Source organism: Lepisosteus oculatus, chromosome 5 (assembly GCF_040954835.1).
Source record: "Lepisosteus oculatus isolate fLepOcu1 chromosome 5, fLepOcu1.hap2, whole genome shotgun sequence".
NCBI classification, from domain to species: Eukaryota; Metazoa; Chordata; class Actinopteri; order Semionotiformes; family Lepisosteidae; genus Lepisosteus; species Lepisosteus oculatus.
Genome location: NC_090700.1, coordinates 4,455,115 through 4,478,390, shown reverse-complemented (window position 1 = coordinate 4,478,390; position 23,276 = coordinate 4,455,115). Strand labels below are relative to the sequence as shown.

Genomic DNA, 23,276 nt, shown 5'->3' with positions numbered 1-23,276 from the left:
AAAGGCAGTGACGAAATCAACCCTTAAAAAAACACCTTCAGAATTAGAAACCTTAAAACACAAACCGCCAGAGCCAAACGGGAGCAGTACGTGGAGATACAGCACATATAATTGTGGACGGGACGCACTTGTCTGCACAGAGGGTTGTGGGAGCGTGGAACAAGCCATGCTCACGGGGCTTGATTACCCTGCCGTCTTTCAAGACACTGTGCTGGATGGGATCCATGGATCGATTAGATCCCACGTGATTTAGATGGGCCTCGCTGGGTTTGTAACGCTTTGATGTTCTTTTGTAAAAAAATGTGTGCGCTGTGAGACACCAGAGCCAAGAAGAGATCTTTGCACTTGTTTGGGATGAGCTTTAAATCCCTTCTGGCTATTGCCATGTGCTGCTTCCAGTTCTTAAGTAGGATTCCTGCAGTAGGACTCTGACAGTATTGCCATGGGTTTGAATGATTCTCTGGGCTTTTTTCAGCACTGAAAAGTGCATAGATCCTGCAGTCCAAGATCAGCCTAGGATCTCCGTGCAGTTGGATTTTCCCGATTTGTTAAAAGAGGAACTGGCAGCTCTTGAGCAAGGCACGGGGTCCAGTCTTTTCTTGTCGTACGGAAGAGGTTTCGCCATTTATGTAAACACCAAGCTAGGAAATCACTTCCTCACTTCCTCATTTTTTTTTTAAATCGTCTCTCGTTTTTGTCTACTGCAGCCAGTTGACAGCTCATTCTGTGCAGAATGTTACTGTTGAATACTAATGGCTAGGAAATATTTAAAGCATATTGGGCTGTAAATGTCGAGATGGAACAGTTTTAATAAAAAAAAAAACATTTTGTGGCAACAGTTTTGAAATGCAAAGAAAAGCACTTTAATGTGGTGACTTATTTTTTCTGCTGTTAGAATAAAATGGTTGTGTTAAGGGGAGTCTGCATGGTAACTAACATAGGAGAGCCCTATCTCTGTGACTGAGACTCTCACAGAAGCTCTGAATCATGTGTAATTCGGCAATCAAGGAATTCGACTTTTAAGTTTGTGTATTTCCCCATGAGGGAGAAAAGACCAATTGAAAACAGCCCAGACTGCAGGAACAGGAAGGGGACGCCCCTGCTGTCCTGTGCATGTGCATGTTGTCCTTCTGCCAGCTCTCCCTTTAAACGGGTGGAAGTTCTGTGCATGCAGCAGGACAGTCATCACTCGGACAGTCTTGTCCAGGTGGGACAGACTCCACATGACACATGAGGGCTGCTCGTTCCTTCCAGCTGACATGAAACACGTGGAGCAGTGGGCCAGCCTGCAGGGGACCAGAGGAGGACCGTGCAGGACTGTGGCTGCACTCTCTGCGGGAGATCTTCCTCACTGCCTTTATACTCATACCCCCCTCTCCTCCTCCCCCTCTCTAACAGGAAGTGAACTGTGCTTCAGGGGTGTCGGTATCCGACTGCACAAACTCCACTCTGTCGAGCAGTCGTCTGCCCTGCCCCTCAGCCCCCGCGTCTCTCTCTCTCACACACACACACTCAACAGTTCAAAAGCACACATGCAGAAAACTTTTCCCACTCTTTGCTCCTTCCATCCTGTCAGTTTTCACGAGGACTGTCTCGTGGAAGTCAGGAGTCTTGAGTTGTAGGAGGAACTTGGTTGTTGCGATTTCCCTGTTTTTTTTTTCCAAAATTAACTTGATTCTACAGCTCGCCTTTCTAAGGATTAAGCACGCCAGCTTTGTTTTATGTCTGACTCCTTTAACTTGAAGTGTGACTCAGAGCTAGGCTTGGCTTTTCTTCTGACTGGTTGAAGGGGAAGTGGGGAAGCTGCCCTTCCATGCAGTCGCTGGGTGCCGTTTAAGACGTAGGACAAGTGAAACTGATGGAACTGGAGGTAATTCGCACTGTTTCTCTTAAAAAAAAAACGGGGCTTTCTCTGGGCTGGGAAAGGTGCAGGGAAGAGGGGTGAAGGGTCTGAGGAGGGGGTGACTAGGTTCGAGATGAGAGAGAGCTCCCCTTCAGCCCCGATTGAGGGCAGGCAGAATCCACGCTCCGGGGTGGATGTGCCTGTGACGTGCAGTTTTCTCCTTGTGCAGCTCTAACCACATGGTTTTCATTTGGCTTCGGCGTGTGTTCGCTAAAACGCACCCATTTTTTGTCATAAACAAATGGCTATTTTTTTTTTCTGTGGAGGGAGAGAGAGAGTTGGATAGAGACGTTATTGCACAAGTGCTGGAAACTGTACATCTCCGCCGAAAGAAAGAACTGAAAGGACCTTTAGTGTTGCCTGTTTTTTTTAACTTCGTTTTGGAAAGGGTTGCTGGCCTGTTTTTTGACAAGCTGCCCCTCCAGGCTTATTAAAGGCCGTGCTGTCTGAGAGACCGGCCTCTCCGCCTGTCAGCTAGCTGGCTCTCGCCGCTCGGCCCGGTCTGTGGAGGGAGTGCGGCTCCGGGCGGAGGAAGCGCTGCAGACGCTCGTTTCCTGCGCAGTGACCCGTTTCCAGCCCGCGCCCGAGCGGCGATCCTGCGAGCTGGCGCGGACTTGCTCGGTCGAGGGCAGGTCGGCTGCGATTGAAAGATGAAATGCAGCAGGTAGATTTCGTTTCGCGCGATTCCGTTTGCGCCGTGCAGATCTTGGGCTGTTCATGCGTTTCTGGAAGACGCCCCTTTATCCTAGGGAGCTGGAGCGTTCCGCTTGTGTATGAGTGCGGAGTCTGAGTTTTGATGAAGGTGCGCTGTAACAGATTGGCTACGGTAACTGAAAGAGTATTTCCTGTGGTAAAATCATTGTCTTTGATTGTGTTTTAAATCCATTACCATGTGTTTCCCGGGGGGGGCGTATGGGGTAGTGGTTAGGGCTGTGGACCCCGGACAGCCAGCAGTTCGAACGCCAGCTGGGGACACAGCCAGAAACCTCACCCACGTGGCTCCAGGAGCCCCAGCTGGAGAAACCAGGCCATTGTAATTCCTGCAAGTGACTTAGGTAGTAGTGTGAGACACACGAACAACCGCATGATGAGAAGGACAGCAGCAAGGCGTGTGTTGATGTTTCTGCTGTGGGAGCAGGTGTCCCGGGAGCTCATCGCTGGTGCTCTGCCCCTGGGGCCGGGGTCTGTTGCACAGTGGGCTGCGAAATGGCTGAGCCAGCTCAGGAGTAGCATGTCCCTCCATCGTCCCATTCCTGGAATATTAAAGCAAAGGCGGGACGTTGCCCTGGACACCCGTCCATCATGGGAAGTGCATGCGCACGCCCATCCGGAGAGTCCCGGATACATGTCTTCGGATGTTGGGAGGGAAGGCTCGACGCCGAGAGGGAGGGGGAACATGCGAACTCCACACAGAACGTTCCCTATTCCCGAGTGAAAACCCCGGATCCGGCGCTAGCCTCCGGGCCACCGCAGCGTGTCCGTCTCCCGTCAGGCTCACTTCCCGGTTCTGCTCTTTGTCCTGGCAGCAGCAAGTGGCCAAGAAGGTGCCCTCTGCCGGCGCACCCCAGGAAGCTCCGGCGAGATCCGAACCCGACTCCAAGGCGAAGGGTGAGTGGGCAGCACTGCCTGTGTGTGCGGGGAGCGTTGGCTGTGAAGGGAAAGGTCAAAGTTCATTCCACACTGAAACAGATGAAAGATGGATGGGTGCACCTGAGCAAGGCTCTGCAGCCGATGCACTGTTTGTTTTCAGCATGCAGGTAACCTTCACTTGTTCCTCTGCCAGACGAGAGTTCATTGTGAATACTCTGAATTGGCCAGGGGCTGGCACTGGGGCTGGGGCTCCTCAGCCAGGTCTCTCTCAGGTCTTGACAAAGCTGGGGCCCCTGCGTGCTGCCGGCGAGAGATTGGACAGATCTCTGACCTGTGCAAACTCTCCTGCCAGACACTGTGGAGCCAGAGCAGGGACAGAAAGATGGAGGCTTGATGGTGGGGCAGCTCAAAGGACCCTGTCTGCTCTGATGCACTTCCCTCCTGTAGTACAGGAGTCATTGTTTTATACTGTAGTAGTTCAGGTGGGCAGCTGCGTCAGCATGCGTAGGCTGCAAAGGAACAAGTAATAGGTTTATTCCATGCTGAAAAAAAGAAGAGAGAAAAAACACAACGTTTCGGCCGTGGAGCCTTCTTCAGCTACGCGGCCGAAACATTGTTTTTTCTCTTCTTTTTATTATCTATTAATTCATCTATTAATTGTTTTATACTGTCCATTGTGAATGTAGCAGGCAAAAGTTGCAAGCTCCACTAAGGAATGAATTTGTGTTGTGTAACGCTGTGGTATTTGTTTGAACTTTGTCTTGGTTTGGTCTGTGTGTTAGTATGTTTTTCACCAGTTTGCCTTTTTTGGGGTTTTTCAGCAAAGGAGTATTGCAAGGTAATATTTCCATACGAAGCACAAAATGAAGACGAGCTGACGATCAAAGAAGGAGACATTGTTGCCATCGTCAGTAAGGTGAGCAAGAACAGGGATCGGTCTATGATGGGCCTCTCAGGCTGTCCCATTTCTGAAGGTGTTGTTGCACAGCACATATGGTCCAGGTGATGCTGTTGGTTATGAGAGAGAACAACCCAAATACTGCTCAATTACTTTTCCTGTCCCTCTGCTTTGTTTCAGAGCAGAGCTTTTTCATTCTTTCCTGGGAGAGCCCAAAAACCATGAGTAGATTAACACACAATTTGCTTAATCAACCCTGCCATTAATTTTTTCACCAGAAAGAGCTTGAACAGGTTGAGGTGATGCTCGTCATGGCTTCACGGAAGAAGGTGAGGCAGCGTACAGTTTTAGGAATCTGGCCCAGGCTCTTTGTTTGAATGCGGCATTTACACTTCATGCACGGCCTGTCCGCATCTCTGTGCTTTCTGGAAATCCGTCTGCCCCAGGGGCACCTTGTCGTACCTTTCAAATGTACTTCAAAACAAAGAATAATTAAAGGAAAAGGGAGGAGATAACTGCCCAGTAAATGCCAACTGAGAGGGAAGAGCCTGCGGAGCTCCCAGATGGCCGTGTCACGTCTTCCTGTTTGAAGACTTCCTGGGACGAAGGCGACGTCAGCCCCGTGCTCTTTCAGGGCTGCAGCCCAGCCAGTGGATACAGAGGGAGGAGTGCGGCCACCCAGTTTAGGAATGATTTCAGATGTTTTGTTCCCAGTTGTCTTTTGCTTCCGTCGGGAATTCAGGTTATGAGCAAACGTTTCCTTGTGGCTTAAAATTACCCCGCCAGTCAACCCCCGTGGCAGTGGGAGAGAGCTACCGATGGTTTAAAACGTCAGTTGAAGTCAGTGGAAAAACAGCATTGAGCTTTGTGCTCATGAAAACGTTAATTATAGTTTTTTGAGAAGTGGTCATTTCTCAGGGGTTGCCAAAAAAGAATCATCCAGATAATCCTCTGCAGAATTTCAACTGGACCTACCATGAGGTCATCAGCCAGATAGAATACTGCGGTTAGGCTTGAGGTTCCTTTATAGAAACGTGCAGTGTATAGCGCTGGGTCTTGGAAGCGGTAGACCCACGTTTCAGTCGTCTGGAAGAGTAAAACATGACTCTTCGCTTGCCGGTTGGCCGGAATTGTCCAGTTCTGCGGCCGTTCTCCATGTAAAGCCTTTCCGGCTCACCTTTGTCTCCCTATTTGTTTTTTTCCCCAACTGGAATCCTGCAGCTCCAAGAAACCCCTGCATCCGAATACGATTGTGTCCTCCCGGCGTTTCAGATCCCCAGGAATGTGCTGGGTTAGCTTGCGCCTGTGACCCGTCCTCTCCCGGTTCTGTTTGTCTCACCCCGTGAGGCTCCGTAGATATTCTGTTCCCGTCTCCGTTGCCAGCCGATGAGTGGGACTTGAGCTTCCCAGGCAGTCCTGTTTTCTAGCCCTTGGCCGTCTGCTGCCCATTAAGACAACTGCAGATTGTGTAGGTTACAGTCGTGTATTTGTAGGATCTTGCGTATGCTAAGGAAGGACCATCAGGCTTTTCCGGTCACTGCTTGCTCTCCGAGGAAAGACTGGGAAGCACCTGAGGCTCCTGCAGAGTAGCAGATGGATGAATATCGGGTTCAGGAGCTCCTGGTCCCAGAACAAGTCAGGCCCTCGATACTTCCAGCCTGTTTCCATGTTTTGAGTAACTTTGCAGACCCACATGTGAAATTGAAATTGGAGGCATCTGTACTTCAGCTGTGTACTTTGTGGTTGTAAAATCCAAAAGATCTCAAATCTACATGCCTTTGGAATCAGTAGAAATATTAATTGTTTTTTAACTTGGGACTTTTTTTTTCTTACTGTTTTGACACTGACACTTAATCACATGTTGGTTCTATATCACAGCCAATGAGGCAATGCAAATAGTCAGTTGAAACTCTTTTCTTGACACTTTACTGCATATAAATACAATAACACAATTAAGCTGCAGAAGCCTATATGAAAACAGTGAAAGAAGGTGAAAGAAGATCAAAGCGAATGTGCCACGTGTGTCCAGCGAAAGAAGGCAGCCAGTGAATTATATTTTGGCGTTAATTGTCAGTTGATTTAGTCATTCTCTGAGGCACTTCCAGTGATTTTTAAGAAGTTATAACATTTCACAAATCCCACTGCCACTGAGGGCTAACTCAGTGATAGACCCAAGTGACAGAATAACTTCATAGGAAGACATTGCTGCGCTCATTCTCTCAATAAACACTTTTTGATGTAATTTGGGTATCGTTGTTTATTCTCTTTTCTCTTTGGTGTCAATGTATTGATCTGTACCAGTTAATTCCTTATATGTCGATTCTAGTTGTACGAGTCCGGATTGCCTAGTGTCTACTGAGATTAGAGTGTGGATGAGGACGCCTGGTGGATGAGGACTGAACTGCAGGTGAAGGAGCTCCAGAGGTCAGGCCCTGCCCATGACCCGTGTGTGCTCTGCCTGTGTTTCCGTACAGGAGTGTGGGGATGCCGGGTGGTGGCTCGGGGAGCTGTACGGAAGGCAAGGAGTGTTCCCGGACAACTTCGTGAAGCTGCTCGCGCCCGATGTTGAAAAAGAGGTTAGATCAACGAGGACTTTTTTTTCCTCCTCTAAATCGCCAACTAAAAAAAGTGGCAGCCAGTGTTTTTACAGATTTTTTTCCTTGTTTTCTTGGACCTTGATATAGAACTTTTTCCCCCACTATAATGATGTCAGACAGCTCTCTTATTTGTGCTTTTATTATACCACCAGCATACTGGTGAGCTGTAACTTCTCACAGTGTAATCTGAGTCTCCCAGATGACAGTGCAGTGGGAGAGCCTGGGTCTTGATTTAAAGGGAAATGGGGCACGATGGAGATCTTGCTCCACAGGGGATCCATGCTCCCAGTCTTGGAGGGACAGTCTGGTATCATGTTGGGCCTGTATCGGGTTTGAGAGAAGTCTCCTTCAGTCTCCTGCTCCGCCAGTATCGGGCTGACCTGTAGGGAATCCATCTCTTCACTGCCAGCTCCAGTTTCTGCTGGAGTGCGTTTACAGAGTCCGAATGCTGCTGTTGATGAACTAACCGTTTCATGCCTTTATGCCTCAGCCTGTCCTGGGTCTTGTGCCTCGGGGTGTTAAACTCTCAGTCTTTTACTGCCTTTGCAGAGACCCAAGAAACCCCCGCCTCCTGCAGCTCCAGTGGGTAAACACAGCACAGGTAATTCTCTCTGTCTCCCACCCTGTCTCTCTCTGTGCTAACGCCTGCAGACACAGCACTGCCCTGTCCTGCTGGACACGGTCCTCCGCTGCCCTCCATGCCCTCTGGATGGAGATAGCCAGTGGCCAGTGTGCTTCGAAACAGGTCCATCGAGCAGGCTTAAAGAAACGATGGCCCCTGCCTAGTTTTTGTCACGAGCATGTTTTTAGGTTAAGTATGGAGGATCTTGAGAGGCCTCATACATCACCCCAAGTGCAGGGCTCCCCACTCCTGGTCCTTGTCACCCCAGCTTCTACTGGTTTTGTTCCCAGCTGAGCACTCGAGTATTTAATTAATTTGCACACATAGATTCAAGTATGTTTTCAATTGGACCGTTTTACAGTTCTGGGGCCACTTTAATGGATGTGCAAGTTCTGATTTTTTTTTCTAAAAGGGTGAATTGCACAACGGTAAGGCCTCAGAAAATGGTGGGTTCAGTTCGCCAGCTGGCCTGACTGGAGCCCAGCGAACAGTGGGGTCAGTCGTTCCGCAGCCCTGCCCCAGGGGCTGTTCTGCACTGGGGTAGAGGAGTAGAGGCCCGGTCTGGACAGTGTGGCACAGTGGGTCAGGTGTGCAGGCACGTGCCCTCACTCCTCACTTGTCCCACTCGCTGAGCAATGCCCTTGATGATGATGATGATGATAATTCCTCACACTTCTATAGCGCTTTTCTGGACACTCCAGTCAAAGCACTTTACAGGTAATGGGGACCCCTCCACCACCACCTGTGTGCAGCCCCCACCTGGATGATGCTCCGGCAGCCATAGTGCGCCAGAATGCTCACCACACATCAGCTCTCAGTGGGGAGGAGAGCAGAGTGACGAAGCCAGTTGAGAGAGGGGGATTATTAGAAACCCATGATGGGTAAAGACCAGAGGGAAATTTGGCCAGGACGCCGGGGTTACACCCCTACTCTTTTCGAGTAATGCCCTGGGATTTTTAATAACCACAGGGAGTCAGGACCTTGGTTTTACGTCTCATACGAAGGACAGTGTCCCCATCACTATAGTGGGGCATTAGGACCCACATAGACCGCAGGGTGAGCGCCCCCCACTGGCCCCACTAACACCTCTTCCAGCAGCAACCTTAGTTTTCCCAGGAGGTCTCCCTCCCACCTGCTAAGCTACAGTGGGCTGCCAGTTGTGAGTTGCAGGGTGACATGGTTGCTGGGTTGATCTCTGGTAGCACCCAGGTCTGTGATTGCCCAGGGCAAAAAAACATGCATGGTGTGGCCGGAACTGACGACCTGCTCGACCTGGTCCTTACCTGCTCCCTCAGGCATGCTGCAGCACTTCCTGTGTTGTTGCCCGCGTTGCACTGTATTGTTTATCTGAAATGTTGCTCTGTTAATGACGAGGTGATTGGCTGTTGTTCTTACTGAATGTTCCCTTCTGTAAGGGCTGGCTGTTTAGTGAGGGCTGCCTGAGCTGTGCCTTTCTCTAGCTTGCAGCTCTTTCATTTTGTCCTCCATCACTTGTGGCATTAACCCTTGGGGGCTGTACTGAGACCACTAGCGAGCTGGGCTGGGTGCTGGGTGTTTTATAAATAACATTACCGCTCGGCTCTTCTGTTGGAGGAAGAGGCAGCAAGCTGCTCGTTGTGCTCGAAAGAAACTACATACAAGGGAAGATGCAGTGCAGGGGACTCTGTAGGTAGGAAACTACAAATTCAGACAACTGCAGAAGCAAATCAATCAGGATGCAATTTACATGCCAATAGTCAGTAGACATAGCAGCCTGCAGCGCTGATCTTAAGTGCAGCAGGAGTCAATGTAGTGTCCCTGGAGCATTTACCTACCCAAGCTCTTCAGCAACCTCCTGGTTCCTTCTGTAATTGGTTTGCTAAACAGATTGTAGATTCCTGACCCTTTCCATTAATTTGTTTTCCATGTATAATAAATGTGCGAGGCGGGAGGCAGGCTGTACGTGTGCTCTTTTCTGCAGTGAACAGCTCACCAGTCTTTCTGCTCCCACAGCTGATCTGTGCTAATGTCCCCCATGAGTACATGCACTTTCTCGGGACAGCCCTGAGTTTCCTGTGACTTGTTTCTTGAAACCACTCTTTGTGATGATTGAGAACTAACCTGCCTGCAATGCTTGAATCACTAACCTGCTGATAGTTTTACCTCCTCTGGTGCTCCCCTTGTCCCTGGGCCTTGTTGCAGACTGGCTCTTACACCAGGGATGGAACTGCTGGTTGCAAGGCCTTTATACACAGATACTGCCTTACAGTACATAACTGTGATATAGACGCGGTTTTCTCAGGCTACTTCAGTCAGGTCCAGGGTCCTTAATCTGAAGAACCCACAGCTTGTAAAATATGAAGTGGCTCAGTGGCTTCATTTCCATTCCTGTGTTACTCTGAGAGGCCGGGTTCTGCAGCACAGCTCTAGGTGTCGGGAACAGGGGGTCAGCTCTCCCGTTACTATCGGAAACGAAAGGCGAGGCATGTGTGAACAACTGCAGTTTACTGACACACTAACGCCCCCTCCCCCCGTTTAACTGCCTGTTTGCTGAGGACTGTGCCGCGGTGTTGATCATGTCGTTGTGCCAATTCCCAGACAAAAAGCCTGAAGTTAAAAAGGTACCCCCGGATCGGCCCGAGTCCCTCCCGCACAGAGGAGAGGAGAAAGGTACGGCGCTGTCTTTGTCTCTCTGGGAAGGTTGTGTGACACACCCCCATCGCCACTCTGAGCACTGTGTCACTGTGGCCGGGAGGCAGCACACCCATGCGCCAATGTCCCTCATTCTGTCTGTCTTCCATAGCTCATGAGATGTCACGTAAGAAGTGCAGTTGTGTAGCATCCCTTCGCCCTGAAGTGAATTCCATTTTTCCCCCCCGATGTCTGGGTCTTTCGCGCGAGTGCTCCTTGTACCAGATCTACATGTAGAATATTTTCCCAAAGAGCTGCTAAGAGCCCGGTGTAACCATCTGTGACACCCACGGCGCAGGGGTCTGCATCCCTGTGCTGGAGGTTTAATAGGGAAATACACATGGTCAGAGAGTGCTGGTGAGAATCCACCAGTCCAGGCTCGCTCCAGGACCAGGGCTGCAGTGCTCCGCGCGGCGCGGCGTTCTCTGACTGGCGAGCTCTGTGCGGCATGGCGAGCTCTGAGTGGCGTGCTCTGTGCGGCGTGGCGAGCTCTGAGTGGCGTGCTCTGTGCGGCGTGGCGTGGCGTGCTCTCAGTGGCGTGCTCTGTGCAGAGTGGCGTGGCGTGCTCTGAGTGGCGTTCTCTGTGCGGCATGGCTCTGTGCAGAGTGGCGCGGCGTGCTCTGTGCAGAGTGGCGTGGCGTGCTCTGAGTGGCGTGCTCTGTGCGGAGTGGCGAGCTCTGAGTGGCGTTCTCTGTGCGGCATGGCTCTGTGCAGAGTGGTGTGGCGTGCTCTGTGCGGCGTGGCGCGGCGTGCTCTGTGCAGAGTGGCGTGGCGTGCTCTGAGTGGCGTGCTCTGTGCGGAGTGGCGCGGCGTGCTCTGAGTGGCGTGACGAGCTCTGAGTGGCGTGGTGAGCTGAGTGGCATGCTCTACGCAGTGTGGCGAGCTGAGTGGTGTGCTCTGTGCTGCGTGGCGGGCTCTGTGCGGCGTGCTCTGCTCTGTGCAGACTGGCGTGGCGTGTTCTGAGTGGCGCGCTCTGCGTGGCGTGGCGTGCTCTGTGCTGCTCGTGCCGGCCTGACGCTGCTGTTGATCCCCCTCCGGACAGCCGCCGAGGAGAAGCCGGAGAAGGAGCCGAAGACGCCCGACGCTCCCAGGCCCGCTGTGCCCGCCGTTCCTCCAAAGAAACCTCTCCCTCCCAAAACAAACTCCCTCGGTCGGCCCAACTCCTTCCCCCCGAAGCGCCCGGAGCGCCCGGCCGTGCCCAACATCAGGTGAGTGCCGCCCCTCTCCCCGCGCCCCGTCGCGAGAGCCTTCCTCCACAGTGCCGGCATTCCACTGTCTTTGCCGGTGTGAACGTGGTGAGCTCGCTGCCCGCCTTCCCCCAGAGCTGTCTCTTGAATCGGCTGTGATCGAGGAGGAGCCGGAGGAGTGAGAGGAGTCCAGGCTGCCCAGGCATGTGGTCGAAGCTGATTCCCTGATTTCTTGCGAGAAATGGCTGGCTAGGATCCTTGTATCAATTAACTAACGACCATCAAATGCTCTCGAGGGGCCTTGTCTCGTTTAGAATCGCTCGTGGTCTAAATGCCTGGATCACGCTTTCCCAGTTGAAACGGGCGGCAGGCAGGTTTTGCGCTGTTGGTCCTGCGCAGACCTCGGGCTCAGCCATGTGCTCTGCTGCCTGTGTGCGGAGTGAAGAGGTCAGCTGGTCAGCTGGGGGGCAGCGTGGCCCTGCAGGAATGACCCTTGTGTGTGTGTGTGTGTGTGACCCAAGAGCAGCTCCAGCCAGTGGCTTCTTGGTTTTGTCTCCTCCCTAGGTTTTGGGCCAGCCCTTGCGCTGCCCGGTTCTAACCTGCTGCTCTGTTGTGTGTCCCAGGTCCGAGAGTCCGAAGTCCGACAGCGTGGCGGGAGCAGTGCAGGAGCGCGGCTCCTCGGACCGGGTCAGCGACATCGGTAAGGGACCGGGAACGTCCTCACCGTGCCCCCTCGTCCTGCGCAGGGGCCTGGCGACGAGCTGCTTGTGCTGCTGCTCGAGAGACCCTCCTGCCATGGAAAGCTCCAACACACGCTTGCCTAGCTGGGCAGGGAATCTGTCGGGATTAGAATTGGTGGTGACGTCACTAGAAAGATAAGACTTTAATTAATCCCGAAGGGAAATTGAGGATAATATTGAGGATAAATAATAAGAGCTTGGGGAGCCTTAAATCTGAGATAAGGCCAGTGTCGTAGGTGAGAAATTCTATTCCGTGACGCAGAAAGCTTGGGCGTGCTGCATGCCGGCTTGTTGAGGGTTGTGTTTTCTTTTAAAGTCGCTGGCAGGGTAGGCAGGCTATTGTCGTAAAGTGCAGAACAGAAAGAGGCGCCGACAGCTGGCCCAGTCACTCTGCCGCCATGCGACCTCAGGGTCTGTGCGTCCACAGCCCCCGGCAGCTCAGTCTCAGCCCCAGCTCTGGGAGAGCTGCTCACCTGCCTGTTTCCACGCACACTTCAACAGCCTGCCTGGTAAAATCTGGCATTTCTTTCGTGCTTGTTTGTCCTTTGTGATGTGGAGCATGCTTTTAGCTTGCGTTAGTTCTCGCTGCCTGGTCTGTGAGCTGACGAGAGGGCACAATACAAAACGTGAGGTGTTATGTTTCTGAAGGTTTAAAAAAATTCTGGGTGGGTCGAACAGCGTCAGTAAGCAGTCTGTTCTGAATGGAGGACATATTTGTTTGTCTTTAGGTTTCAAAATGCAGTTCCAGTTAGTTTGGTTTGCTTTCTTTGGTTTGGTTTGCCCCTGGGTCAGCCTCCAATTGCACTTGTTGTTTCATCAGTGTCTTTATTTCTCTTTCTTGTAAATTACTTATGAGAGTTTTCTTTCCTGCTGTTCCGCTGTTTTTAAAATCCAGCGGCTAATTTTACCATCATAGTCTGCAGACACTTCCTGCTACTTTGCACATAAAATCTGATGCAGAAAAATACACTTTTGTTCACTTTTGCATTATTACTATACTGCAATATTACTATACATTGTACTTCACTTAAACCTAAGGAAGGGTTTTTCCTAAACAGTGTTCTAGGACAAAGCACACAGGTTTTTCCATGTGTGTATCCAGCCTTCAACCCATTTTACAGAGTTGTCAATGCTTTTGTCATTTGTTCACCATAACACATGTTCATAACAGTGTGTGTATTTATTTATTGTTCGGTGTCATGCAGCGTCCAGGAGATTGTAACTGTGTTCTTTTGTCATTGCTTCCAGACTTTTCTTTCTTCTTGTGCTGGCTTTCTTTTTCTTTCAATTCATCTCTCATCCAGCTCCTAATGCTCTCTGCCCTTTACTATGGGTAACTACAGCTCAGCCTTCACTGCTGGTAAGGTCATCTCCTCCTCTCGCCTTCCCACCCCCTGCCTCTCCCCCCTCGCTCTCACTCTGGAACTCTCCAGCCCCTCTTGGTCTCTCTGTCCTGTGCATGACATGTTTCATTCACTCCCACGCTGTGAGACCCCCTCTGCCTGCAGTGTCAAGCTGAGAATGGAGACGCTGTTTAACAATAACTGGACTCTTTGCTGTTGCAGCAGTTAAAATGGTCTTTGGATGAACTTGCAAAATCGAGACACTTCATGCTGAGGGTGTGGTTATGGCTGCTGTCTCTTTCATTTCTAATAAACTTTTAGTTTGAACTATTCTTCTAGACAGACTGTATTAAAACACTGTGCCTAATTTTAAAATGTCAGGCAAGGGAAGAAAGAGAGAAACCGCAATCTTTATCCCCACAACACTAGCATTGTCAGTCGCCGGTGGTGATGAAATAGCTTGTGCCTTAATATTAGATGTTCTGTTACTGTGCTGCATTGCTGCAAGACGTGAAGCAGTCTAGCTAGTTTTCTGCTTCAGCCTGCCCAGAGAGATTGTATTTTTTCATAACATTTCATGCATTGTCTTGCATTTGAGTTCAGTAATATTTACCACAGTCCTCCTACTTTTCTGGACTGTGTTTTGTTGCCCGAGCCTACGTATGCAGGAAGCAGACCGTGCCTGTTTTTTTTTTTGTGATACTTTTTCATTGTCGTGGACCTGAATGCGTTCGTCTCCCGGGCCTCACTGTAGCTTCTTTTTTAAGCTATTGCAAAGCCGGGAGAGTTTCACACGAGACGGTCTCTCACCTGGAGTAAAATAGCATATGTTGATTTTCTCCCTTTTTTAAAGCACCTGTGAAAAGCTTGTTCCAGGTATCCTTGATGTCCCCTGGCTTCTCTGCAGCTTTTCTTTTATCGATGCAGAATAAAAAGAGCAGGTGGACCGAGTTTTACGTGTTCTCTAACATTCGGGGTTCTGGAGCACACCAATCCCAGAATGTGCTCCAAGCGATTTGATATTTTAGTCCTTGTTGTTTAGTTCTAACGGATTTTGACTGTGTTTAATGATCTCAGCCGTCCAATGAATGTTTTGGTGTTTTTAAGATATTGAGGACTTTGACTCCATAGTGTCGACTGCTGAGAAGCTCAACCACCCCACGGCGTCCAGGCCCCGCGTGACCGACCGAAGGCCCCGATCTCAGATCTTCACCTCTGTGAGTGTGTGTCTGCGCGCGCCGACTCGGCAGGGCGGGGTCACAGTCCGAGCGGCGACCCCACAAGGGGACGCGCAGCTCCTCGGTGAGGTGAAAGACCCGGCTCGGGTATCCCACTGGGTCCCGGCGGTTCAGTGAAGCTGATCCAGCACCGGGAAATACCCCCCTGACTGCAGCCCTCCAACAGCAGGTGCATTGCCGGGTGGCGGAAAAGCTCAAAGTTGAAACAGTCGGCACAGGGCGGCGTGTGAAACCCCGCACGGGCCAGAGCCAACCGCACACAGAACCGCAGCCCGGGCCCCAGCTGGCTCGGCGGCTCATCGGACACTCGCGCCTGCAGATGTAGGTGTCGGTGGCCTGCGTCTTAAATTAGAAGACCCGCTGTGACCTCTGAGCTGCCGTGGCCCGGCATGGGCACGAGTTGTTGTTGTTCCCGAAGTTTTAGGAGAGGCATCATGGGGGCGTTGGGTCTGGCGAACCCGTGTTTGTGAGATTGAATTAATGGGGCGGGGGTGTTGGTGAAGGCTGGTGCCACTAGGAAGCCGGTGTGAGACTGAGCGTCGCGGAGGAGGGGAGGGGAGGGGAGCGGAGGGCAGCTGATGCTGTTTATTCTGCGTGCGCAAGGATCTGGGAGGGCTGTCCCATCTCTGTCGGCACCAGTGATGGCTGATCCTTGCCCCTGCGTGCCCGCAGTTAGCAGCCCCCCCCCCCGAGTGCGGCGTGATCGGGGGGAGAGTTCGAAGTTAATTTTATAAGGGGCTTTTCACTTTGATGTTTCCCTGGGAATGCATAGCGCAGCTCGGGGGCCGTGCGTGCTGGGAGGGCAGGGACAGATTCCTGGCATTCCGCTCCGTTTCCACAGACTCCCCCGCCGCAGCCGGGTCCCGGCGGACTGGGCTGTCCGCTCGGAGGGCTCGGGGAACGACGAGCGCCTGCTGACGGGGGCTGCGGCCTCCGTTCACGTTCGAGGGGCGATTTCCTTCCTTTTTTTTAAAGTTGTTCCAACTCTCGTTTCCGGTGAACCACAGGAGTCCTACTGGAACCGGCACTGATTGAGAGGCAAAACACTTGGCTTTTCAGAGAAAAGGAATGGGAATTGAAAACCGGTCCTAGGTCAGCTAAGCCACAGGCTCATCGTGCAAAGAGCATCTTGCAGTGGGAGGCTGCAGGACGCAATGTGGCTTTAACAAGCCCAAAAAAACTTTCATTTAAAAAGGGACCAAACTGGAACCAAGGGACTTCTCCCACTCTGCCTTCACTCCGCCTCTTCTGATAAATGAAGCAGTGCACTTCCATAGACCTGTACTCTGTATTACACATCAGTTTCCATTTTGGGGGGGTGGGGGGGGCTGGATAATTTTTCCTTTTTTTGTGATATGCCTCGTCGCCCCCAGATTTGAAACAGATTGACATTCCCGTCGTCCGACTCCTCTTTGCCCAGCCCATGACGTGATCACTTCACTATTGCATGTGTGACAGAGAGCCGGCAGCACAGTCCTCTGTGTGTGTGTGTGTGGTGGGGGGGGTTATTCTGACATGCTGCATGGAGGCCAGTGCAGGTCTGCATAGTCTCGATTCCCGACAGGTTTCGGGAACAAGCATGAGACAAGCCTGACCTCACCGTTTGATAGGTTTACAGCGCCCCTCACCTGTTCTCTGGACGTGACGACTGCAGAGGACTCAGTTAAGCCCGGCTGTGCATGGCGCGCCGTGCCAGTTAAAGGAGAAGCCATTAAAAGGCACATTCGAGGTTTAAAGGAGACCTGTAGAGCTAATCTGGGATTTAATGGCTCACTAACTCGCTGATCTGCTTGCGCAGTGGAGTGAACGAAGGCTGTTTAGGTTCATGAGTGAATGATACTCATGGAAAAGTCTGAAAATAGGGGCACTGGATCCTGACCACTCCACCACAGGTTCTTAAACCCAACTGGCAGAATTCCAGTCTATCCTGAAAGTACTGTCATCGATAAACAGCTGGTGAATTTGCCTTGCAAAATTTCCCTTGTGTTGCAGGTCCTGTGTAATAATGCAGCTTTTCTCTGCACAGTCCTCTCTCTCCAGCCCTGACCTCCTGGACTCCCCCAGCCCCGAGGAAGACAGGAAGGAGAAGGAGGAGCAGGACTCGCCCTCTCCGAAAGCACTGGACACGGGCAGGAAGGCTCCCAAGCCAGTCCCTGTTTTGCCAGTAAGCCCGGCTCTGGTTTGCACACCGCTCCCAGTGTCTGTTCTCTCGGGGCAACTGACGCAAGGGCAGGAGACTGAAGCCGGGGCAGCAGGTGTGGGAAAGGTGTGCCAGCAGGCAGAACTGAAATTCCCCTCCCTGGCGGCCGGAGGTGCTTCAGAGCTTCCCGGCCGTGTTGAGGAGTCTGAGGAGGGTGATGTCATTCAGCTCTGAACAGCTGCTCTCCCTCACCCAGCGCACCCTGATGAGTACAGGCTGCATCGGTACTGGAGGGGCTCGCTGGGAGGGCCGCAGGCCAAAAGATTGGTCTGAGCCGAGAGCGCGCTTGGCTGTGTGGGGGTTTTGCTGGGGACGGGCAAGTTGGCTGCACTGTCCGCCGCTCTGCCGAAGCCGGGGAGGGGGGGCGAGAGTCCAGCTACCCCAGTGTCGCCTTCCTGTTTGCCATTGCAGGTCCCCGAAAGCAAAACCCCTTTGCCCCCCAAACCAGGAGCGCCCCCTTCGTCTTCCGGCGCCGGCAACGCGGCCTCCTCCCTGCACCCGGGGGGCCCCGCCGTGGCCCCGCGGCCCCCCTCCCCCTTGCCCTTCGGCGCCGATGCCAAGCCAAAGAACGACCACGCCTCCCCAGGGGCCCCTCCCACCATGGAGGAGCTGCGCTCCCAGCTGCGGGACCTGCGGGGCGTCATCGAGCTCATGAAGACCCAGCACAAGTACGGGCGGCGGGGGGGCGGGATCGGGCTCCGTTCCGTCAGATCCGTTTCGGGGTTTGCGAGCTGCGGGGTCTGTCAGAACCAGTGGCCCCTTCACTCGGCTCAGGTCCGTGTTTGTGCAGCGGCAGAGCCTAGAGAATCGGCTCTTGATTGTAAGTGTATTATTAATGAGGTTGATCTGACTCCAGACCTCGGGGGGCCACTGCAGACTCTTCTGAGTTTGGCCCGGCTGACGCACATTCACGCCCAGTTGATTTATTTGCTCGGTGAGACACCTTTACCTGCAGGTTATTAAAATTCTCCGAATGAAGAGATTGGAGGAGACTGGGCAGCAAGTGAGCTTGGTATATTTTTTTATAATCCTCTATTGAACCAGGTAATTGACTGGAGAATAAGTTCTCTTCACGGGGATGACCTGCAGACTCATTTATACTGCAGGACATGTACTGGCGCTACATGGCAAATTTGTATGCAAGAGCACTGCCCCACCCAGAACCTCTCCCCGCGACTCCACACCTCTGCCCTGAAGGACACTAGAGTATTGCAGTGGCAGCTCAGGACAGAAAGAGAACTTCCACTTCTGCCCTGCAGAAGCTCCGTTCGACAAGAGCTAATGCATGACATTCGCACTGCACGTTCTTCCCTGCAGCTCGGGCAGAAAAGGTGGTGGATGTTTGTTCACACTCTTAGCAGCTGCTAGTGAATCTGCACTAATCCCTTAATCAAGGCTGGCCTTTCCTTTATGAATAGTTTGTACATCCTGAATGATTTAAACAAGTCCTTAAAGGAACCTCTTTGCAATGAAAGGGTTTGTATGATCCTACTTAATGGTAATTAAGTGGTGTATGCCTTTTCATAACCAGATGCCTTCCAGATGTTTTATTTAATTGCGTGCAATAGAAAATTTAGATTAATTAACCCCAGACCTCATCGATATTGTACACCACAGAAAGTCTGCAAAGTAGATTTTAAAAAGTGAGGACTGTTATTCTGTGAACTCAGTTCTCTGCTGTTGTGTGCAGGGCGATAATGAGAATTTTTAATTGTTCTCCCTGTTTTCCAGAAAAGAGATTAAGCAGCTGATGAATGAACTGGATGAGGAGAAGAAAATTCGCTTATCATTACAGGTACAGTGCTGCACACAGAAAGACCTATGATGTTTAAAGTTTGATGAAAGCTAATATTGAATAACTTTGAGAAACTGGATACAATTTGACCTAGTAAGTATTGCGGGAGTTTCTGAACAGAAAATAACTTTTATAACCCTTTATAACGTATGCTTGAGTTTGTCAAATCAGTTGTATCATTGTACTTATTTACGTTGTTATTATTCCTGAAAAACCACCAAAGCAGCATCCTTGTCTGTTTGTTTTCCTGTAGATGGAGGTAGAGCACATAAAGAAAGTACTTCACTCGAAGTGAGCACAGCAGCGATGGACGCGTTGCATCACAGTACAAGCCTGAGACTCGTGCTTATGCCACAGCCAAATTAGTTTCGTGCCAAAAAAGAGAGCGAACTTTTTCTCAAGTGTTCCTGTCTTCCCCTCTGTTCCGATCTGATTAAGACCCGTGTTAGTGTAATGCATGAGCACACGGAGGTGAGCTACAGAGTGGCAGCAGCGGGGGGGGGGCAGGGTCCCCCATCCCTATGGAACTGTGCTGCAGCGGATGCGGTTGCCATGGTGATTGTATCCATCTGGAGATCAATGACAGAGGGCGGACACGGCCCACAATGCCCTTCTGGTACTATTTTGACACTTTTTTTTTTTGCATTAATAAAAAGATAAACTAGATGCATTTCTCGGTTTACGTTGACATGTCACGTACTTTCCTCCTCTACCTCCCAAGTGGAGGTGTTAAGAGCTTCGTGTGGGTTGCAGAGTACATGTTGCAGAGTAATGCCCTGTGCGAGTGGGTTTGCCGATCGAGGTAAGCGGACAGGAAACAGGGGGACTCCTGAACAGCCCAGCAGAATCCCCAGACATGCTTCCCAGGCTGCTGGCACTGCACGGATGGATCACTGATGCCTTTTTTATTCATTTGGAGTACTCAAATTGTTTTTTTAATCAGTAATAAGGAATCCCATGTTTTCTAAGTCGGTTCTTTCTTTTACAAAATCTTCTATATATACTTTTATATTTTAATGTACTAAATACCATTATGTGTGGAAAAAAAATTTATTAAAAAAAAGCACAATGGATCCTCTTCCCCCAAGTGTGTCGAAGTCCTGTTTCTGCAACATGCCTGTCTTCAGTTCGGGAGCAGTCCGCTGTGTGATGGGGCGGGGTCCTGTCGCAGGACGCCTCAAGGCACCTGCCTGTGGTTGTCTGTTCTGTCCAGGAGGTGTCGCACGGAGAGAAGCCTTCGCGGTATCTGATCTGAGCCAAGCCTCTCTGTGTCCCAGCTCAGATGTCAGGCATTGGGAAGTGCAGGAGAGATGTGATCACACACCCTGCTTTTACAGGTCTCCTCCAGCTATATGTTCCTGCATTCCTACCCTGCGCTCAGTCAATGATTTGGATTAGCCTGCAGTGGGCATCGCTTTTTTCCATTTCATTTCGAGATGCGTCATTCAGTCCTGCCACATGAGATGAGCCATTTCTGCTGAAATCTTAATGGCAATGAAGCTCGGATCTATGCCCGGGTTCACACAGAGCAAACTGTACAGAGTGGTTTGTTTAGCTTGCAGATTATGGTCTATTTTCTTCATTATCTTTATTGGCGATCTCAAGGGCCCAGGAGTACCTTTCAGAGAAGCGCAGATAACTCAGTCTCTACGGTATGATCACAACTTTATGACATCTGAACTGATGCCTGCCTGCACCTAGGCTTTTAGGGTGATCTCCAGAGGAGTTTACAGCTGCTGTAAATCCCACATGTAAAGTCTCTTTGGCTTTTTCTCAGGCTGCTGCATGATGACTGGGCCCTGGCTGGGCTTCCCATGCAGATATGTGGGCTGATATACAGTTTACCTGATGAATTACACCCTGCCTTTGGGACATGGTTTCTCTGTACTGTACATTTCTGTACGTCAAAGAATTTGTCAGATTTGTTTTTATCTGTTTTGAGCCTTTTGGGGTTTTCTCTGTAGCTTCACTTGTGTTTGCTAATGCTTCTCTTTTGGTCTGTGCTAACTTGACTAGGTTTCTATTTTGGAATCTAGATCACCATTAGAAGAGCAGTGGTCCTAATACAGATCCCTGAGGCACCCCACTAACTACACCATGCCAAATTCAGCTTTCACTCTGTTCTGTACCTTGAATGCCAAGTACCTGCAATTAAAGAATCAATCTTATGAGGGAGGATCTCCAAAACCTTTCAAGTATCTAAATGCGCCACATGCTGTATGGTATATATTCAGTACCGCTGTGGCTTTTTCGGCAAGACCTACAGTATCATTTCAAAATCTGTATTTACAATCCCCTAGACTCCCAGCACCAGACAGATGATCACCCAATTCTAGTTATTGTTTCATAATGCACATGATAGAAATGAAACTTAATGTATGGAATTACTTTCTTCTGTTTTGTCATGTTTTATGGAATTGGTGCTATATTGGCATCTTTCCTGTCTATAAGTATGTTTAGAGTGACTGTGGGAACAGTTCTTAACCCTTATTTAGTTCTGCACCCCTTTGGTTCTGAAAATACGTTGTCGCACACCTAATCAAATATTGTTGGGACAGGTCATGTGTTTAAACATAAGCTATATTGTAACTATAGAATGAAAGAGATTTTAATTTCACAGTAAAATTAAGAATACATAAATTACACTTTTCCCCCCCAATTATATATTCCTGGGTTTGATGAAACGTAGCAGTTGTACTTGCGTGCCTGCTCTCAATTTGTGTATTTGATGATTCACCCTTCTAGAAAAAAAACCCTAGTGCGCCTCGCACCCCCAGACAGGGCATCTCGCCGCCCCCCCGAGTGCCCCAGGGTAACAACCCCTGCTCTGCAGAAGCAGCTCTTGTCTGCTCAGGTCCCGTCAGGCCCCGGCGATGTATCCGAAGTGCCGATGTATCCGCGCCTGTCTCGCTCCCGCCTCTTCCCCCACTGACTGACACTTCCGGACGGAGCTTGCTCTTTCGCCCGCCTCTTCCCGAGGTGTGCCAGAGTGCAATCCTCCGACTTCTAACCTCACATTCTCATCTCACCTGCAGGACGAGCCTTGTCCTCAAATCGTCTGAGCACGTCCCAGTCATAACCTCAAGGCACTTATCCCCTGCTGGGGCTTTTTTGTTGCTTATGCAATACTGGAAAAAAATGAATAGAACCCGCACTACTGTCTTCTCTCTGTGGTTTTCGGATAACCTTGTTTTCCCGTGCTTTCAATTTATTGCCCTGCGTTTCTTTAACTGTGTCCTGATCTTGATTAATTCTCTTCTCAAGTCCTTCCTTTTTTTTGTCAAGCCATGTGGGACAGGAGTCTTTTTATCCTTTGGTTTATTTGCTCCAGCGTCCTGGATTTCTGCCGGACCGAGGGCCTGACCCCTGGGGCTGTTCCTGGAATGATTCGGGGAGGGAGGGAGGGAGCTGACATTCTGGCAGGGTCGTCACCGAGGGCGTTCCTCCGAAGATATGAATCCGGAGTCAGAGATGCTAGAAATGGAATTGAGTTCTCAGGCCACTCCTCCTCAAATTGACTCCAAACTCTTCTCATTCTGGTCTTCCTTGGAACTTGAAGAGACCAAGCGGGGACATTTTAGCCGGTTCCTTTTGCACTTGTCCGTGAGACTTTCGGGAGAGGCCAGAGGCCTTCGACTTTCGTTGAGCTATGCGGTTTTCTGGCGCTGGAAGCAAATTCCAGTGGCTCGCACTAATCTGCTAATGAATTCTCATTTCTGCACCCTGTTCGTCTGGGGGGCACTAAGTGCCAGGGCAGAATTTCACTCCGGCTCCACTCGGCTTCACTGCTAAGCGAGCAGCAGTCCAGCGGTTGATGAAAGATTCATTTTCAGAAAGGGGAATTTAAATTAACTCGCTGGCATCACGCCTGGCCACTTAATCTGGAAGCAATTAATCAAACCTCCTTGTCCCTTGAAACTGACCTTGCCTTTTGAATGGCCCTGCTGAGCAAGCCCACAAACAGCCAGGCACGTTGCACGTGGTAGTGAGAATGAGGCCCGGTCTTATTACTGGCTGGTTATGGGAAGCCCATCAAGTGGAATGGGGGAATCACAGGATTGAGAAGCCTTTCTCCAATGTCCTCAGTTTCATGTGGTAAACACACAGCTGAGCCCAAGCCCTGCTCACTCGCTATCACTGCCTGCAAGCAGTCTCCCTGCTCCGGCTGGGTGAAGTTCGATCACCCCCTGTGCCCAGGGAGCTGGCTCTTCTTAAATCACCCGGGCGCTCCAGTCCAGCCCGCTAACTGCGTCTCCCTCCACGCGGGGACTCTTACTAGCGAGTTAGCGCAGGTTACGTGTGAACCCTGTTGTCTCTTGGGGGCATCAAGAATGCGCACTCGCTCCTGCAGCCGACGTCATGGAAACTCGTCCGCCTGAGTTCCCACCAGCTCCCCCGCGGAGCCGACCGGAGACTCTGGCTGGTCATTTCAGCGGCAGCGCCTCTGCCGGTTAGTTTCGGCTTTGAGTCGTGCCCTGGACAGCGCGCAGGGC

At 50.9% G+C, this 23,276-nt stretch overlaps 1 protein-coding gene across 4 annotated transcripts in view; it reads left to right on the top strand.

The window, feature by feature from the left end:
* Nucleotides 1-19,863, top strand: part of sh3kbp1 (SH3-domain kinase binding protein 1) — a 72,410-nt gene extending 52,547 nt beyond the window's left edge. The window contains exons 7-18 of one of the 4 annotated variants that reach the window (XM_069189891.1): nucleotides 3,433-3,511; nucleotides 4,315-4,409; nucleotides 6,866-6,967; nucleotides 7,538-7,589; nucleotides 10,188-10,259; nucleotides 11,323-11,488; nucleotides 12,091-12,167; nucleotides 14,658-14,767; nucleotides 16,815-16,952; nucleotides 17,400-17,656; nucleotides 18,720-18,783; nucleotides 19,037-19,863. In XM_069189891.1, coding sequence (XP_069045992.1) covers nucleotides 3,433-3,511; nucleotides 4,315-4,409; nucleotides 6,866-6,967; nucleotides 7,538-7,589; nucleotides 10,188-10,259; nucleotides 11,323-11,488; nucleotides 12,091-12,167; nucleotides 14,658-14,767; nucleotides 16,815-16,952; nucleotides 17,400-17,656; nucleotides 18,720-18,783; nucleotides 19,037-19,078 — 1,254 coding nt within the window. In that variant the 3' untranslated portion in view covers nucleotides 19,079-19,863. Of the gene's footprint in view, nucleotides 1-3,429; nucleotides 3,512-4,314; nucleotides 4,410-6,865; nucleotides 6,968-7,537; nucleotides 7,590-10,187; nucleotides 10,260-11,322; nucleotides 11,489-12,090; nucleotides 12,168-14,657; nucleotides 14,768-16,814; nucleotides 16,953-17,399; nucleotides 17,657-18,719; nucleotides 18,784-19,036 lie in introns of all 4 variants that reach the window. The other 3 variants (XM_069189892.1, XM_069189890.1, XM_069189893.1) reach the window with 3 other exon arrangements.
* The last annotated feature ends 3,413 nt before the right edge of the window (nucleotides 19,864-23,276 follow it).